Source organism: Watersipora subatra, chromosome 5 (assembly GCF_963576615.1).
Source record: "Watersipora subatra chromosome 5, tzWatSuba1.1, whole genome shotgun sequence".
Classification (NCBI taxonomy): Eukaryota; Metazoa; Bryozoa; class Gymnolaemata; order Cheilostomatida; family Watersiporidae; genus Watersipora; species Watersipora subatra.
The window spans coordinates 49,276,131-49,297,309 of record NC_088712.1 but is presented as its reverse complement, the minus strand read 5'-3'; the positions used below and the strand labels follow the sequence as shown (position 1 = coordinate 49,297,309).

Genomic DNA, 21,179 nt, shown 5'->3' with positions numbered 1-21,179 from the left:
AAGATTGACAAGGGGATAGCTAAGAAAGTAGGAGACATGTCAATGAAACGGAATGTCGAAGATGTCATCATTTTCCTGAAACCTGTAGCGATAGCCATCGATCAAGTGCAAGCCAAAAACTGAACCATAGCTGACGGTGTTCAAATCTGGCTGTCATTGGAGCAGAAGTTAGAGGGAGCTATTGATGCAGCAAAAATGCAGAAGCTGAAACTAAGAATGACTAAAAACTTAACAGCTTACAACTACTTGGCATACATCCTTACTCCTAAGTATGCCAGCTCGTTTACGCTTTCTGATGAGGTACTAGAGAGTGTGACCAAATCTCTTTCTGATGACTGGCCACCACTGCTGCCCATTGTGATAAATTACCAAGCCAGCACTGGACCATTTCAAGCTTACCCATTTGAGAAAGAAGTGGTCGAAGCAGTCGACACAGTAACTTGGTGGAAGTCAGCTATCGGTTTAGATCAGGAACACAAAGCGAGGGTTCTGAGAATGATTGGTGCCATATGCAGTAGTGCAAATGTGGAAAGAATTTTTTCATCATTTGGCTTGGTGCATAGCAAACTCAGAAATAGACTTGGAACTGAGAAGGCCGGAAAACTAGTGTTTTTGTTCAAAACTTTATGTTCTTAAGACTTGATGCATTCTAGATAAATTGCTATTGAACTAAGGGGTTAGGTCTATGTATTTTGGTTTCTTGGGAATGTCAATGTTAACATGTAATAATGCTTTCGGTTGTGTGATCTGTTCTCTGTGATTCTTCATCTTTGTTTCTGGGTTTTAATGTCCAACGCATAAACTATGTTGTCCTTTTTGTTGTGTGTTAACTGTGTAAATGTTTTTTCATTTCCTAATTGTTGTAATAAAACTACATAATACCCCTGCAAATCATAAATTCCAAATTGATAGCAATAACTTGCAATTTAGAACACAAAACATTTTTTTGAAACAAAAAAAAATCGATTTTTAACAACCCTGGTTACTTTCTTTGCTTGTCATCTGATAAGACCAAGAAAACATGAAACACGTTATAGAGTCAATTCAAATACACTTTTGTATCCTGAACATAGAAGAACAGTTTAAACTTACAGCGAGGCTCCACATATTCTGACACAATTATGTTATCGGGGTAAATATTGTCCAGGATTGAATGAGTTGTATCTTTACATCTCAGAGTCAAACCGTCTCTATCTTCTTTTACAGGTGTGTATCTATTGCTGCTCACAATCACTACATCTTCTTTCAACACCTCTGTAACGCAAAGATAAAATTATAAACAAATCTTAAGATTCCACAATAAAAAGTGCAGCTACAAAGAAGCTACATCTCCATCATAACCAAAAATAATATAATTTTACTTGAGAATTAATCTTCATCATTGACACTAGCAGTAAAAAATTAACATTCATTTTAGCAAAAATTTTATGCAAACAAACCTCGTGCAACTACTGAAAAAATAGAAATACATATTTTTTTATTTATCATAACTATATTAACTTAGTTCCTTTACTTATAATTCATTTTTTACAGTTGGGTTGATGCATTGCTGTATATGAAGGATTTCTTTCCTTTCTTCAATGGACTCCTAATAATAGATCGAGAATGGTTGATAGTGCTGGGGACGGGTAATAAAACTCGTTGGACTCGCAGGTTTATCTTTTCTCAAGTATTGGGTAATAGAGATTTGAGCATTTCGGTCTTGCGGGTTCCGATTTTGACTTGCGGGTTCCGGTTTTGACTTGCGGGTTCCGGTTTTGACTTGCGAGTTCGGGTTTTGTTACACGGATCCGTCGAGTAGAGTGGACAAAAACTTGGTCTATTGCGCCCTGCTCTCTAGACACTGTTTAATAACTCGTCTGTTAACCCTTTGAACACTGGCCTTTTTTGTCATTGCGTGTCAGTAACCCTGGGCAATCTGTCCAACGATCCGAAGATTTTAAAATTTTATTATATATATCTGAAAGTGCTCATAATACAATGATATTTGGTAAAACAAATAAAGTAAAAAGGTTTCGTAAATTTTAGTAAAAAAAGTCGGGCAGCCCACAGCAAATGTCATCAAACAGAAAAAACAGTACTTCATCATTATTCGGGCTAAAACTATAAAAGTTTGTACGATTTTAAAAAAACTCCCAAGAACATTTACAGTAGCATTATATCCATTGGGCACATGTTCATCATTATTTTATGACTCAAAATATACTGAAAATTGTAATTAGTATTATAAAGTTCTTTATTTGCATCACAATCATTCATGACCTATCAACAAACGAGTCGCGTCATTTTTTTTGCGATATTGTTCAAATAATGTTTGTTATTAAAACGAAGGAAGTAGGTAAAGATATTTGAAAACTGTTAAAAATGGGAGTAAAATATTTGGTCCAATTTCTTGTGCAAAAATTAATGTGATTGATTTACGATGTTACTTAGAAATAGCTTTTGTAAACAAAGCCATATGAATGCCGGAATTCCGGTCGATTGAGATTCTGCCACAACCTATGCCATGAAAATTGACAGTTGGGGTTCAAACTTCAAAGGATTAATGCTGCGAGCACGAATATCGCTAGTTAGAAAATAGTAAAAAACAATAAATAAATTGAATAGAATTATAATTGCATTGTAAATTTCAAAATATGTCTGATGTTTGGAAATTTTAGACATAAAACCTGTATCAACAAACCCGATACGCGAAAAACTCGTTGGCCAAGAAGTACTTGTGCCAAGCACTAATGGTTGATGTCTACTATGACACACTACTGTTGCAGGTAGTTGATTTAAGTATAGATAGATTACCTGCACGGAGAAATAAAGTGTAGCTAGTACTATAATTTCTAGTTGTTATAATCAGTTTATCATGTTTAACACATAGTCACTTTAAGACAAAAAGATGCAGAATTGAGTTTCTGCTGTAATGCATTAAAATGTATTAAAAGATTTTTGAATTATCCTAAAACATAAATGAATGCGAATAGAATTCATAGCAACATCAATCATCCTGGAAATAATTCATTATTCTATTACACCAAAACTGGGTTGACTTAAACATTTAAATGATGTCGCATGTCTGTGACCTCAGATATGGACAAAGCAATGGCTATAAATTGTGTGCTCTTATAGCTAATAGAAATAAAGGCAAAAAAAATACATGTAAAACTTATCTGTTATATTACCAACAAACGTAATCACTCACACCGCAAATTGGTTGGCACAGAATTAGGATATATCACGAAGGGTAGAGTATCAACTATTGTACTTGCAACTAAATTAAAAATTGTAATCAGCAAAAACCTAATTTCATAATTCGAAATATTTATTTGTGAAACTAGCTAACCTCAAAAAGACCTCTCTTTACAAGTTATCTATGTAGTTGCATTTTTATAAAAATTAAGGTCCTGGGCTAATGAGAAATGTTAGAAATGTTATGATTTTTAAGCTATTCTGGTGTAAAACAGAATTACAAGAAATCACACAAAAATTCAAACAAACCCTTATTCTGTAAAATTATCCACAAGTAATTGTGCCAAAGGTATAACTTTGCAGATTAATTATGATAGCTGTGGCTCCACTTTATATGACAGTTTTATAGCCACCTTACTAACTGGATTTGTGCACGCAGTACAATCACTGTTTCCATGACATGCATGAAGCGCATCATGCAGATTTGGAGTTGTGCACAAGTTGGGTTAAGATTATCGTGCGAATTAAATGTTTCTATATGGACATTTGCATGATGCGGATTGACTCCTGCCCCTTGTTGAAAAAAGGTATGCTATAAGTTAATTATGTGTTAGTGACGCAAACACGTGAAACTCTATCGAGAAAGGATGACGGAAGTATTAAAAATGCTTTAAATTGAATGGCTGACACACTATTTTAATGCGCATCATTGGCAAGTGCTGTTTCCATTATTCGCAAGCATGATGGATTCGATAACTTTTTGCGAATGGCAAAACCCGCTTAGCTTGCGGATTTATATTGTTTCCATGATGCGGTCAACTTACGAAACGCTCAAATTTGCCCGTAATAGAAACATAGTGAATAAGTCAGCTCGTTAATAAACTAGGCAACACACTAGTTCATATATTTTGTGTACTGTTAGTTATCCAATAAAATAGTATAAAGACTCATTTCAGTATATCACAAACCATAGTCATATACTGAGTCAGGACTCCCTCCAGTAGATGTGCAGTTGAATGTGAACTCTTTTCTCTCTACTATCTTATCTGGACTGTTCATTACAAGATTCTCAGGTTTAACTACAAAAGAGAACAAAAATCTACAAGAAATTCTGGAAAATAAAGCCTGGTTCCCATATCGATTGCGATACTCCGGCGGTAACTTGCACAGCAAAACATTTGCGATGTTAGGCTCGGCGGCATACGTTCACATATGAGCTGCATCGCTAAACATAATCGCGTAATCAAATAAAATGTTCGCCAGCCATACCATTTTTATAATGGTGACCTTCACCCGTACAGTGCATTTCGGGAAGGTTTTGCTTGCGGCCTTTTGCGTAATTTGAACAGCGCTCAACTATTGCGATGTCGCCGGCAACTACCGGCGGGACCCGGCGCATAGGTTCCCATTTCATCGCTAATAGCCTGCATTAATAAATCGTTAAAGCAAGCACAAGGAGGAGCTTACGACTGACGACTTGAAGGAGTTGAAAGCAATACACGGGATGTAGAAGAGACATAAAAACCTATATCGGCGGAAAAGTGTTAAGTGTTAATTTACCGATGTGAGCTGGTACATAAAAACAATACTGTACAATGCATATCATTATTTATCTTTTTGTGTGGCTCTTCTTTCGTGCTTTATTCAATACATTTAATGTTTTATTTATTTCATTTTGATTTTATGTTTTATTTTCTTGTTTAATCATATTTTTGAAGATTGGCCTGTTTTTTACTACGTAAACACAAATCATTGTATGTATGTAACTCATATATAACAAGCTACTCAAGATAGTTGACACATCCATATTACTTTCTAGAAGTTGCTAAAACCATGCCCTTTAGGGCATAAATACGTACAAACCTCTGTATGTATGGGCACATTGATTTTTGTGCATGTTTCATTCAAGACAAACTACTGTACAATCTTCTCTGAATCCTTTTACAAATGTTAGCTAGCTATCAATTTTCTGCACTGCACCAGCATTTGGGCAGCATTTACAGTGCGCCCAGCAAGCGTCATCCTCAATAATTGATAATCCGCACTAAGTTAGCTTATTTTCTTCAAGCACTTTCTGTACCAGCAGCAAACTTGTGTCTTCCTGGCAATTTCTGCTTTTCACGACCCAAAAATAATAAACTAGATATACATATATATATATATATATATATATATATATATATATATATATATATATTACAGTAGACGCTTCTATAACATATACCCCTATAACGTAAACTTCAGATTTATAACGGAAAGAATACATGTAAAGCTTTTGCTTCCTACTTCGTAAAAAATCCCATACAAAGTTAAGTGTCAAATCGGGCCAGTTCTCTATGTCGATTTTATTGTCAAGTTATCGCGCCGCACTTGCGAAAGAAAAATCTATGTGTGTATAGCGTTATATCGCTATACACACATAGATCGCGTTATATAGTGTTAAGTATATAACACACAACTTCCATGAGATTCTAGCTTGTCGCGATAGATCATCAAATGTGCCAACAGAACAGAGAATAGGTAGCTGCACAATTGTTCAAATATATACTTAAACGCAATCAGCGCAGATGTTACAGCGGCGGTCTACCAATCTGAATGTCATGAGTTGGAGTATCGTCACAAATTCTTTTTTATCACAACTTTGACCACTGGGTACAAAAAACGGCGAACAGGTAGTACCATTTCTATAATCAAAATGTTTTGTTGTTTTGCTTTATTGTAGAAATATAAAATATTTGTTATCAATTTTGCTTTGCAGAATATACTTTGCTGTTTAGAAAAACGAGCAAATATTTGTAAATGAGCGTCGAAGATGTGCGCTTTCCATTAATTTATTGTAAAATCAAACCAGTGAAATTGATCGGCGAAGAGAAAAGTTGTCAATGCAAACCAATTATACTGCAGTTGCAGAACAGTCTTGGAACATATTAGGCAATTTACACGAATTTTACTGTTCTTATAACGTAAAATCCCTATAACGTAAACATTCCTGGAACGAATTATTTCCGTTATAGGAGCGCTTACTATAATATACATATATATACATTTTTTTATATATATAAATCTCAAAGTTTGTCTGTATGTACTTCGGTATGTCCTTCGGTATGACCAGCTATAACTATTAAAATTTAGGAATTAAAAGCTCGCACTATGCTGGATTTGAACTCACAATGATCGTAACCGCAAGACCCAAACCATGCCCTTAGCCACCGAACCATGCTGTTTTCACGATTCCAACGCTCTATCACACAACGTACAACCTCGATTTTCTCGATTGCCCACGCTAAATGACGTATTAATAGAAACTATCAACTCTATGAAACACGATGCTTTCCCGTGTTTTGGTAAACTTCTATTTTCGGTTTTTTGCAAGGTTCAATTGAAAAATCGGTAAAGGCCAATATTGTTCACGCTGACAATTGTATTATCTCGAGTAGGAATAGCCTCTACATTCTCTCCCCGTTCTGTCAGACAAAGACAGTCCGATATCTAATTTTTACATTTGTCCCAGTTCGAGAGGTACCAGCATCGTCGTATTCAACGTTTTGATGGATAGCTTCTGCTGGAACAAAAGAGTAACCTCTTTTATACACACATACTTCTGCTCGAACTGTTATTATTAATTCAACATTCAGGATTTTTATTTTGTTTTCTCAGTTCGTATGAATTGTATCATTACCAAATCATATTTTATTGTAATCGTAGCAAAACATACTTAATTTAGCTATCATTTGCCAACTATTTCAAATTTACATTTAAACACTTTGATAGTTGTTTTATTTTGTTTCTTAATTTATTTGACCTGCACAAAAAATTATCCTTGTGATATGAAGTTTGAAAGTTACAGTTGTTCGACAAAGTTTGAAAACCTTGACAGTTGCTTTATTTTTGCTTTTAATTAATATAAACTGTACAAAACGCTTTTTCATGATATGAAGTTTGAAAGTTAGAATTGTAACTGCTGCTATATGTTAAATAAAAATAATTTTTTTGCACAGACTTTTATTACCCGAGCATTCACCTAGTCTATATATATATAATATATATGTAAAATAGATAATAAAAGAGCAGTGTAAAATTTGATAAAAACTGTATTACTCAAAGTTTCATGCACAGGAAATCATCAGATACAGAAGAATGAAAACATAGTATGGAAAGTTTTCTTACCTATAAAATAAATAATAAAAGAGCAGTGTAAAATTTGATAAAAACTGTATAATTTAGAGTTTCATGCCAAAAAGATGTTAAAATATTTAGCACTCATCAGACACTAAAGGTAATTTGTGTCTTGCGGATCTTATAAAGGAATACAGTACAATCAAATAAAATAATAAAACATTAAAACTTTAGGATGGTTTGAATTTGGAAAGCATAAAATTACCTAAATAGCGGCATGAAGAAACGAGACCTTGTTTGTTGTTTAAGTTCGCCCATTCAGGTGTACATAAAATATAGTATTTTTCAACAATACAAAGATTACACATGTGTTTGTCGTCGTAAGTGACTGCGGCTCTGGTAATAATACGCCAATCGCTGTTGTAGTCGATATCCTGGTGTTTCGAATTCCAGACATACTTGCTGAGTTCGGTCACCAAACTGTTTTTCGCGGTGGCGGAAAGATGCGATGTGGTTTGCCGAACCTTGTTTTAAACTCGGTTGATGTTAAACCAATGTAGGTTTTTGTAGAATTTGTTGTTCGAACAGTGGCTTGATAGATGATATTGTTAGCCATGCATTCTCCTTTCAGTGGACATTGTGTTTTATTTTTACAATTGCATTTCTTAGTAGGTACATGTTGGCTAGGTGTTGGTGGCGGATTTAATAATTTCCTGTTTTGACTGTTGATGATAGAATCCACATTGGGCATACATCTATAGCTCAATTTGATGGTGTTACGGCTAAAAATCTTATTTAGAGCAGATTGTTGGTGGAATTCTCTGTCTAAAATTTTGAACAATTGGTTTAATCCTCCTTACAGCAATAATCTAATCACCAACCTCGGCAAACAATTTTTCAAAATTTTAGACAGAGAATTCCACCAAAAATCTGCTCTAAATAAGATTTTTAACCGTAAAACCATCAAATTGAGCTATAGCTGTATGCCCAACGTGGAGTCTATCATCAACATCCAAATCAGCAAATTATTAAATTCGCCACCAACACCTAGCCAATATGTACCTACTAAGAAATGCAATTGTAGAAATAAAACACAATGTCCACTGAAGGGAGAATGCATGGCTAACAATGTCATCTATCAGGCCACTGTTCGGACAACAAACTCTACAGAAACCTACATTGGTTTAACATCAACCGAGTTTAAAACAAGGTTCGGAAACCACACCGCATCTTTACGCCACCGCGAAAAAAGTTTGGCGACCGAACTCAGCAAGTATGACTGGAATTTGAAACAACAGGATATCGACTACAACATCGATTGGCATATTATTACCAGAGCCGCAGTCACTTACAACGGCAAACATATGTGTAATCTTTGTATTGTTGAAAAATACTATACTTTATGAAAACAGGCGAGCTTAAACAACAAACAAGGTCTCGTTTCCTCATGCCGCCATTTAGGTAATTTTATGCTTTCCAAATTCAAATCATCCTAATGTTTTAATCTTCTAGCTTTTATTTGATTGTACTGCATTCCTTTATAAGATCCACAAGACACAAATTACCATTAGTGTCTGATGAGTGCTAAATATTTTAACATCTATTTTATAGGTAAGAAAACTTTACATACTATGTTTTCATTCTTCTGTATCTGACGATTGCCTGTGCATGAAACTTTGAGTAATACAGTTTTTATCAACTTTTACACTGCTCTTTTATTATCTATTTTATAGATCAGCTCAGGAAACTTCAAGCACTTTTATGGACAACGGCATACAATTCTGATTGTTTATATATATATATGTATGTATGTACGTATGTATGTACATACGTATGTGTGTACATACGTATGTACGTACGTATGTACGTACGTATGAACGCATGCACGCATGTACGTATGTATGTATATCCTCATGTATATGATGAGCTTCTGGAAGATGATTTTACGGTAAAATATTTGGGGCGATTTATACATGAGCATGAGCTTATGCATAATTTATATAGTTTCAATATAGTTTACATGAGTTTATGGAATGTTGCTGCCGAGTCAACTATATCTATATACTAGTGAATTTCCACTGTTGTATGGATAATAACACAAATTTGTTTAAACTCTCATTACTTTCAGTTGCAATAATATATGCCGTATGTTCCATGATCAACTAACATCTGATTATGTGCATCATCAAGCCTACAGTAGTTGTTAAAGATGTTTCCATGACAGTCTGGACATACAAAACAGGGTTGAAAGTGACCTGCTCTGCACACATATTACAAAAAAATTATTATCAAATAAAAAGCATGTTAAAAATATCAAGGCATACTAGTGCCATCAACTTACCATTAATAGTAGAGATAGCAAATGGTGTAGAGTTCACACGAGATGTGATGTCAGCGAAACATCTAAAGTCAACACTAAGCAAGTCATCTGACACAGTTCCTGGTATGGAGAGAATGAATGGAGAAGCAGCTGAGGCAGCTTCACAGTAATCTCCATCTATTTCAGAAAATCCTGGCACATTCAGCCCATTAAGAGCCGACCATCGACTACCAAAGGAATCATAAGCACAAGATATTCTCTTGTCTCTTGTAATGTCACCTTTAACCAGATGGACGGCAATAATATCTGTATCTCCACTAACGGTACATGTTAGAGTGATCGATTCATCCTTGTAGAATGAAGGATACCCTGTAGAATCTACAGACAATTTAACTTCATTTCCTACAATCACAAAAGAACAACAATATATTATATGAAACAACTAAACAAGGTAAGTTCATGTGTACAATAACCTTCAGCCCTGAGTTGTATAGTCAACTTACAGTACATAAAGTAGCTGTATACTCAGATGCTACTAATGCTAGTTAATTCAACACAAGGGTGAATACTACCTCAATGTATAAGAAATAGCTAAGAAAGGCATTTTTGCTCCAGCACAACTCGACCAGATACCAATACTAGTTGTGTATTATCGAGATGGATATTACCTCGTTCATACGGTGACAGAAATTATGTTTAATTTAACCGAATCGGTTATCCATAGAATATATCACAAGAATTGCAATGAATATTGTTAACACTGCGTTTTGACAATCAAATTCTAACAAATCGATGTTGCTACAATTTTGACTAAAAAAATTTGCTTCATAAAGATGTGGTATGTTTTTAGAATAAATGATGAATACTATACCCAACGTAAACATTTATTCTATGTTACATAACACAAATTATAGTATTCATATAGCGTGAAGATAAAAGCATGTTTGTATGGCTTGCAAGTGCATAAGGATGACATAGTACTAAATTTATGCATAATCATTCTTATTGGCTAAATACATAAAAAATTTCTTTTAAGACAAATTGATTTTCTTTTGCAGAATTCAACTGATCATACCATACATCCTCATGTTGTTAATGGTAACAATACCTACTGCTAATAGTAACAATTATATGTGATATTCTGTGTATTCTTATATAACTGTGAGCATAACTTCATTCATTGATTATTACTTTATTCTATCATATTTTACTTTAGTTTTTTGCTGGCATTTTACGATGCATCTGTTTCAATTAGAGCTGCACAATGATTATAAAAACTAATAGCGATTAATAACTGGACTGAACCAGTTAATCTTTGATTAATCTTAAAATCAATTTAGCAAAAACCTGCATATTCAAAAACAAATAATACAGCTACATAAAAATTAATTATATTTGAGACAATTGTTAACAGGAGTACGTACATGTTATGTACAATGTACATAAGTTACAATGTAATAATTATTATGAGTTTAAAAACAGTCTATGAAAGTCGATAATTAAGTCAGCCCAGAGTTGAGGCAGCAGTTTATTCACATTATCCGAATAAAGAGATGCCCTCTTCCTACATACAATATTGCCAGCTTTAGAGAATAGCCACTCGCAGGAGACCGTAGTATTAGTTATTGTCTGCGACAGCTAGTGATGATTTCTGCGCGGTAGGATGAGAAATAGTTAAATTATATCTTAATGATGATGTGCTGTGGTGGTAAGCAAATTCTTTCTGGCATAAAGTTCACTTCGCTTTTTTTGTTTACGCTTCCAACTACGTACGTACGGGAATGCGTTACCTAGTATGGAAGACACTTTTCTGCTTTCATGCTCCAATAAAGAGCCAATCATATATTACTAATATTCTAAAGCTGAAATATGATTGTGATTTAAAGAAAAATGGAAATATATGTATAATTTACTTAATAGTTTTTAAAAATAAACAAAAAATAGACTGAGATACATGTATTAAATAATACTGAAATCGATTTTGTTGCTATTACCTAGAACATGTTCGAACAGCTAATAACATGGCTGCTTATGGCTAGATCAGCAAGGTGCTTGTTCATTGTATTGTATAAACAAGTTTAATGTTAGTGACTCACTTTGTGTTTTCATAGTTGGGTGCAAAATAATTGTAGTTGCATATAATTGGTAAGAAAGTGTTGCTTGTCATAATATTTATTTGTTAATAAATTAAATGGTAGTAACCTGCTAAGTTAATGTTATATATTGAACAATACAAAGGAACTACATCTTGATCACCACCTCGGTTGTATTTTATTTGAAGATTAATTGACTTAACTCAGGTAATCGTGTATTTGCATTGATCGTGTTAATCGTTTAATTAACGCGATCATTGTGCAGCTCTAGTTTTAATACAATGAGTAATTATCGGCAAAAATGAAAGAACCTTCATAGGCTATGTGAGCTACAATTAAAAATAATTAAAGTTAATTAATAATTAATTTAGAGAATATCTGCTCTAACAAATGACAGAGAAATAATTCAGAGAAATAACAAGTAGTTCATCAAGTCAACAAGCACTCAAAATCTGGATACAGAATAAAAAGTACTGAAACTATGAAGTAATCCTGAATATTTGCCAGTATTTCTACCAATGGTCTACTAGCCAGTACAAAATCAATTGTGAACTAATGTTAACATTAGCTCTATAATAGGTGTGTGAAAGAAACTTTCTCTGATAAGATTATTTTATATAATTCTAAATACATGTACACTGTTCTGTCACAAATAGGTTGTTCAGCTTTTTGGGACTGTGTTTGATCTACTTATACACAATTTGGAAAAACTACATAAAATCCTTTCATACTGGAGTTTTGTTCACACCTGTGATAGGTTGTAATGTTTGGCTACATTCAGAAAAAGCTAACTTCAACCCAGACCTTCAAGACATTGTTACACATTTAGACTAGAGACATCAAGTCAAATACTATTCAAATTATTAGTATAGAAGTATCATACTTTGACGTAGTTCAACTTACCACTAACAATAGATGGTATGGTAAGAGCTGCTAGTAAACCGAGTATGAATAAGTCTCTGAAACAAAACAAGGTAAGTCAGATGAAAGAAAACTAACTATCAAATGAACAGCACAGCATCAGAAGAAACTCATTTATCAACTCTATTCATATTGAGTGTTGTTACATGATCAGTTGGAATTACCAACAAACAACATCTCAGAAGAATTTCTTTCAAGTGCTCTACGAGCAGATGCCCAAATACGGACTGCTCTATGATATAAAAAGTGGCGCTCTTTAGTTTGTAAACTATTTTGAGAGGATTAATGGTGCACAGAGTGTAACAAAAGAATGAATACAAAACCAAAATAATGTGACCTGTGATTTTTGTAAATCTTACATCGATTGCTTCAACTTCTGATATCTCATAAAACTAAATAATGATTTGCCTCATTTGACCTTTCTCCACAGAAATTAAATGTCCAAACACTAACTACTAAACATGTTACAGCTGTACCAGCAATAGTTAATACAGGTCTATGTATAGGCGAATGTAAAACATACACATTCCAACACTACAACACCTCATTTGTATTGACACCTGAAGCCTGAACTACTTGAAAAATTAAACTAAGAAAGTTTTAATCGATAAAACTTGAGTATTTATTGATGACACTTTGACTTTGCATTAAAGACCTAAGAAGATGGATGGTATGTACATAACGATTGCTATAGACATATATGAAGCTAGTCTAACTTATACTATGCAAAATCTAAATCAAGATATCTCATTTATACATATTATTGTTTTCATTTTTATATTTCACAATCGATTATCACAAAGAAAACACTCTGCAATTTTACCTGCTTTTGGCTGTGCTGCTTTGACATCATTGTGACTTTTTGCTCATGATAACAGACATCTAGACAACAGTGAGAAATTTTTTTAAATGAATGAACAGTGTTTCCGTATTTACATTATTTACAGAAAAACATCGTCGTTCTCTACCAATGCTGTCAGTCGCACTGACCTTGTTAGGAGGCTTAAGATTATTAAAACAGAAAAAGGTATGATAATTAGGCAGATAATTGATTTATATTATATAGGTCGTTTATTTCTAATAGACAGCTTATGAACTGAAAATCGGCATAACCTATGCAAAGAGAACAGCATTTATAACAACGTTTTGTAAGGGCTAAATGATACGAAGTTATTACTCAAGTGTTACGAGGTTGTTAGAGTAAAATTATGTATAGCCATTTACATCAACATATTAGAAGTTACATATCAGTATAACGCTAAAAACTATCAACTAAAAACTGTAAACTCACCTACGATGGTACATCTTAGGTGTTTCCAGAGCTAGTAAGATGGACTCAGATTTAACGATTTCAAAATCCTTGCTAAATATAAAAAAGAGAAAATTAATTGCTTGCATCAGAACAGAAAAACTGAAGAGTTGTTTGAAAAGGATAAACATACATGTATATATCGTAAAACCTCTATTTGAATGCCATGTCATTGTACTTTTCAACCCTTCCCAACAGTGGCATTTTATTGGAGATGACGTTCAAATAGAGAATGGGACTGCATTTTTGACTAGTTCATCAGAAGTTTGGGAAGATAAATTTAATCTTTCAAGTGTGAAGCTAATTTCGCTATCATTTGCACTCTTCTTCGGTTGGAGCGACATTAAATGTCATCGACCTCTGCATTTTTGCAAGATTGTTTTTACATGCATCAAAGTTTCACACTGAGTTAACCAAGGAACTATAAAAACTTTTCCTATAGTGGTGTTATATTAGAGGTGGCATTCAAATGAAGGTGGCACTCGAATAGAGTTTTTACAGTATACGTTGTTTGTATTAAAGGTTGACTTGCAACAAAATTTAAACGTCTCATTTGAGCCGTTTTAGAAAGCGAATCCTAACTACGGCGGTCTCGTGTGGCTACGATTAAATGTTCGTTTTTGAGCTTTTAACAGCTTGTAATCACCTTTCCACATATTTGGCACCTACAATACAACAGAGTAAGACATGGTGAATCTTTTGATACCAAATAACTGTAATGTGAATTTTGTTGCAAGTCAACCTTTAAGTGTTGAGACCTGCACAGGTTTTACAGTTACAATTCATGTTTTACTTCTACTAATGTAAATACAAGTTTGACTGATGACATGGTAGATTCAGCATATCATCTGAGTACATAAAACATGTATAACGACGTGTTACAAACAGAAATTATGATAGAAGGTATTTTCTACAGATCATTCATGGCAGCCTAGTTTTAAATATTACTAGTATTAGCTACACAGTATTCATGAGACCTGAAAGAAGATGTAACAGAATAACCATGTAAACTTCACACTTGCAAATAAATTCTGGAAAATATATTTACTAGCTGTACTACCCAGCATTGCTCGGGTAATAAAAAAGTCTTTGGAAAGAAAATTGATTTGTATAAAAATTTAATATATAACAGCTTTTGCCATTCTAACTTTCAAACTACATAATTATCATGAGAAAAGTGTTTTGTGTAATTGAAATAAATTAACAGAGAAAATAAAAACAACTGTGTGATATCTTAAGGTAGCCATGTTATCAAAGGTTTTTAAACCTTGTCAAACAACGGTAACTTTAGAACTTCATATCATGAGGAAAATGTTTTGCGCAGGTCAAATAAATTACAAAAATAATGTGAAATAATTAGCAAGTAATCGCTAAATTAGTTCGTTTTGCTACGATTGCCATAAAGGATGATTCGGTAAAAATACAATTATTACGAACTGAGAGAACTAATATAAAAATCCTGACTATGTTGAATTATTAATAACAATTCTTGCATAGGAGTGTGTGTTTAACCCTTTCACTACTGTCCGTGTAAAAATGTAGCTATCGGCTTACTGCCAGGCATTTCACCAAAAATTGTCAATTTCGTTTCATGATACGTATACAATTTTTTCAACTTTAAACTCGAGAGGGCTAGAGCACTTCCGTTATATATTTTATTTTGCTAACATGATAACAAATAGTGCTATGCAAAAAATTCAATGTATCTATACTTTGTGTATTACTAAAGCTATGTGAAGCTACCATCGTTACGGAGCTAGAATGATCCTCTATAATGTTCTTTACTCTTACAAAATTATTCCTTTCACCACCAGCATAGTCAGTGCTGCTACTTTCATTATCTGTGTAATCACAAAAATCTGAACCTGAATTGGCTATAATGTCATCAACATAAGTAATTATCCGTTTTTTAACTCGGGAGGTACTTACAAAACTTACACAAAAAATTTTCTTTTCAAGTTGGAAATTCTCAAAGAAAATTTAAAACTGCTTATTTATTTTAGGCTAATTTTATAGAGAAATCTTCAGACAACACTGTCAATACTACAAAAGTCCTAAAGATCGTTGGTTATGTTGTCAACAAATAATAAAATTAAGTTACTACGCAACTGCGGGGAAAGTCGCAAAAATGCGTCTACGGCAGTCGACCATAGCAATCGCTTAAATGCGTCTACAGCAGTGAAAGGGTGAAAAAGGTTAATGTACCACCAGAAGATATCCATCAAAACTTTGAATACAACGATACTATTATCTCTCGATACTGGTACAAATGTAAAAATGAGATATTGTACTTTGTCTGACCGAAAGGTGAGAGAATGTCGAGGCTCTTCTAGCGAATACAGTATACTTTTCCGCCCGGGAAAAATATAGTAATTAAACCTTACGAAAAATATTTCTTAACAGGGGCGTGCGTCGTAACGGGTGGCCGCATCGGTAAAATAATCAGCGTGCACTATAGCTATATCTATAGCCAGAATGCAGACACACAACATACATGGAGAAATATATATATATATATATATATAGATACATACTCTATCCATTATAATCATGTATATAATCGATAGAGGCAAAATTAATTCAAGATTTGCCTTTACTGTTTTGTACAATTAAAAATACATACCATTGGTAATCTCTATCAAATTGTTTATTGTCACTACTTTGTTGCAATGGCAGATAGTTTAAAAGCAGTAGCCTATGTGTTGTTATTGTCAATATAGTATAGCTTATTCTATTTTACTGCCACTACTCGTTTTATTTCTTCAGTCATGTTTCATGTGTTATGTTTGGACATTACAATGGACCACCAGTGCATTACATTGCGAATGAAATTGTCTTATAGTCATTATAGTATTATACATAGCTGGTTATTTATGGAAAAATTACAGATTACTTTTATTTGCTTAATGTATAATTCTAGGATAATACTTTTGCTATAACAGCTCTCCATACATATATATATACTTGGGATATCTTTTACCAATCCATTGTAAACTCAGTACTGGAATAAAAAACATTACAGTGAGAACACAACAGTTATCATATTTTTAAGAACACATGAAAGCCATCTTCCCAACAGCATGACAACATTGGAAGACATGGAGCCATCAACCATGGTATCCACAAGGCAATCATAGGACCATAAGAATATAACAACAATGAAGAATAACAGAAAGAAGAATACTAAAAAAATGTACACCGTAAAGAAGTTATAACATGTGTAACATTTCTATCTCACATAGCAATCAGTTGCAGGCATTGTGTAATTATGGAGTTCCTTCATATGCAAATGTGAAATGGCATTGGCATTCCATAGCATGACATTTTTTTCGTCATACAACATCAACAAAAATGTCTCTCAAAGTTTAAATTTGGCGGTTGGTGCACTGAATACATCGGAATAACAAAGATGCTGATAGGCTATTTTCCGAAATATCTCGCACAACGCCTGAAAGAATTATGGTGCTCGCTCTCTTTCAGTTCCGCATTCATTGTGTTTTGTAAAATGCTTTCAAAGGTGAAATGAAAATTAGTGAAAAGTAAGCAAAAATGAAAAATTATTAGGCCCTATGCATTCTAGCATTTGATATAACATTTACTGTAAACTAATTAATTATACATATATAACCATATAACTACATATATAATTTAAATTCATTTTCAATGGGTGATATGATTGAAAATGACATTAAAGGAAGAATCACAACCATGATCATAAGCAAATCACAACTAATAATAAATAAGCAATATACATTAAAGCTACAGTAAATAACTATAGCTATCCAACTAAATATACTATTTTGTTAATAATTTTTAATATACAAGTACAGTTAAAACATTAGTACGTATAAAATTTTGATGTTTTTTTATTAGGGGGTGTCTGCATTAGATGATTACAATAAGTTTCTATACGCCATTTTCGCCTTACGACGTCAACACCAGAACGAATTAATACTGCATGGTGGAGGTCCACTGTACAAGAAAAAACATCTCACTTTAATAAAAAGTAATATCCTCAAAAATAATATGTATGATAATTTAGTAAACATTCAGCAAAGTATTAACCAGGATCAATGAAACTTGTGAAGTTTGTCATCATAGTTGTGTAGTGATCTATTGGACTAGCTGAAGCACTTCTAAGAGTGGCGTTATTCACGTGTTGGGTGTTGTTGTCAGAGACTCTTAAAAAAAATTCATGTACCTTATTCAATCGTAGAGAAATAATTTTTTACATAATCTTTAATTACAGAACAAAATATCTTAAAAGTTTAAGTTTCAATTTACATTAGCGGCTTCTGTATACTATATATGTTGCAATTTAGAACACTTTTGTCTAAATGTAACTAACATTTTGTGTGAAGCCCTATTGTCATTGTCATTCGTAAGCCAATATTGTACACAGCTACGTTCTACCTAAATAAAATATTGAAGCTAACTAGAATAAACGATTTCAGCCATCAAGGAACACGTCAACTTCCCCACCAATGTGCACTACACTATATCGCATCTCGTTTTATTATTGAATCATAATACGAGAGAACGCTAAAAGAGAACGGTGTGTTGAAAATATCCCTAGAGCCAAATCTAGAAAACATCTGCACTAAACAACCAACTAGGTCTAGCACGACAATGTCTCATTTTCTAGGACAACAATGAGCAAATATATAGATAATAGTTTTACACAAGCATGAGAAACAGCAACGCGAAGAGTGTTAAAGCGATCTTAGATATTTTTAGAAACAGGCATTTGTAGTAAATTGGCAAGAAAATTACGAACAAGACTTTTTGCCACTAAAGCGTAAGAACAACTCGTTATCAGATGGTGGTGGCCCTGAAAAGGGCCAGAGGGGTGTGAGCACAGGTTATAGTGCTATGTGCACTGGCTAGTCCAGCAGCCCTAGAGGATCCGTGTCACTGAAGCAAGGGGAAGCCTCCGGAGGTGGCATTTTGGGGCGAGTCACCACGGACTCACCACAGAGCGGCGAGGTGTAGGAGCCTGGTCCCGTGACGGTCGCCATCTGGGTCTCTTGGACTCTCTGGAGTGAGGTCAGTAGGCTTGCACTAGGTGAAGCTTGGGTCGCCGTTTGTGGGAGCGCGGAGCCCAGCTCTCCCTCCCTTCGGTTTGAGTGCCGACAGACCTCCGGTGGAAGGAGTCTTTGTGTGCAGCTAACTTCTCCCGCTGGTCAAAATAACAGTCACACAAAGCACACCTGTGTACGTGCATGCGTTCATGCCGGCGGAGTGCGCGTGAATTGTCGGTGGAGAAGTCGCAATGCTTACAATTGAGTGCCATGTTGGATGGTGCCTAACAGTGATTAACCTGGGCTTATATATATAATCGAATCATTTAGATTGTGACGTAAGCCAACGGTTACCAGCGCCCAAAGCGCTCGCTAGGATGAGAACAGGCTTGATTACGCCCGCTACATGGATTATAAGGCAACCGCTTTCTTTGACTCCCAAGTAGAAAATTGCCTAAAAGTAGAGAAAGAAAATCTGTTGATTGTTTGTTGTATTACTAACTCTTTTTCTATATTAACTAAGGCATTACAAAAATGTTGCCAAATTTTTATGTCTTATATTTACTTGTAAATAGCATTTGTTCTTGTAAAGATTTGCTGCCTTGTTGACCTAGAAATTTCAACTGTCTGTATCCACCAATGATATGCTGTGTTTAGATCTGCTAGCTTATATAAACAGTTGCTTGTGCATTTGAAGAGTAGTGTAGATTTGGCTAGCTTGGTGTGACATACAACTACATTGTAATAAAATTATTCAAGTACAGCACATCTTCTTTTATATCTTAGACAGCTTGGCTTAATAGTGGCGCTGGTATATACATAGTCTGTTATCGGCTATAGTATATAGAGTCTGTATTATCGGCTCTTGTTGGAGTTGCGCTGGTATATATACAGTCTGCTATCGGCTGTACTATATAGAGTCTGTATTAACGGCTCTTTTCTGGATGTGCGCTTGTATATACATAGTCTGTTATCGGCTATAGTATATAGAGTCAGATTTACTGGCTCTTGTTAGGGGTTGCGTTGTAATATCCACAGCCTGCTATCGGCTGTGTGATAGCGAGTCTGTATCGACGGCTTTTACGCTGGTAGTGCCAGTAATATAGTTAAACTGACGGGGGCTAAGGGACGAGTATAACTGGAGTGGCTCAGAACCTGGTCACGTGACGGTGGAATAACAAGCCTTATGAAGCTTTTGTACAGGGTGTCCTATCTAGTGGTTTTATAACATTTTTGGTTTGGGCACTAATCTTCATATTTGTTTATTTGTTTTTTTCTGTAATACTTATTCGTTTAGACATGAAATTGAAATTGTCTCATGCCAAATCTTACCAATTTTTTCGAGATTTATATTTTTTTATACATTTCTCTATTTTTCTATACATTTTCCAAATACCTCTTTGTGTACAATAATCTTATGCAAGATTCTGCAACTATTTATGCACATTTTTGCATAATATCTTATCTTATATTTGGCATGTACAAGACATGTGACAAAAACAGAAAATTTCCGTCACGTGACCAGGTTCTGAGCCACTCCAGTTATACTCGTCCGGGGCTAAGCTACCACATTCAAGCCTTAGCTCCTACTAGGCCTGGTTCGGGGGTTGCCCTGATTTTACTTCACATTCTAATAAGAAATACCAACGCTTCTAAATTGGACATGTCTTTATTCAGTCATGTTGCCGAATAATGGGCCAGGGGGTTCTCTTATAGGTCTTAAAAATTAGGCAATTACACTGACAAACCCAAATGCTACTTTGCTAATATAACGTAACTTTGTCAATCTGTTTAGTTTGTTAAATGTGTGAATATGGTACATTTGTTTGGAGCAGATATGAATCGCAGATAGATATTTCAATCTAAATTGAACTTACACGATAAACGGTAGCACCGTATAAAGCACATTGATGATTGACTGGTGATTTTCTAAAGATTTACAGCGATCAAGCGTTGACGGATTAAACAAAATTAGAGGCGGCAGGGGTATACGCAGGTTGGTAATTAGGTCAATATATAGTCTACTATGATAAACTGCAAAAGATAATAAAGTTACTTACTCGAACTGAAAATAAACTTCATCAACAATTGCTACAGATGAAAAGAATATTCCAACGATGATCGGCTAAATAATAATCCCTCCGTTGGAAGTCAACTAAATAAAAGCCCCAGTAAATCCAATAGTCGCAGAGAGAATCACCGTTCGCAAGTAACTCCGA

General features: G+C 34.3%; 1 protein-coding gene across 1 annotated transcript in view; it reads right to left on the bottom strand.

Moving 5' to 3' along the window:
- LOC137396817 (uncharacterized) overlaps nt 1-20,921 on the bottom strand; it is an 89,879-nt gene extending 68,958 nt beyond the window's left edge. The window contains exons 1-6 of the mRNA XM_068083130.1: nt 20,838-20,921; nt 13,922-13,993; nt 12,613-12,668; nt 9,638-10,018; nt 4,149-4,259; nt 1,093-1,254 (exon numbers count right to left, since the gene is read on the bottom strand). Coding sequence (XP_067939231.1) covers nt 1,093-1,254; nt 4,149-4,259; nt 9,638-10,018; nt 12,613-12,668; nt 13,922-13,935 — 724 coding nt within the window. The 5' untranslated portion in view covers nt 13,936-13,993; nt 20,838-20,921. The remainder of the gene's footprint in view (nt 1-1,092; nt 1,255-4,148; nt 4,260-9,637; nt 10,019-12,612; nt 12,669-13,921; nt 13,994-20,837) is intronic.
- Nucleotides 20,922-21,179: the final 258 nt, after the last annotated feature.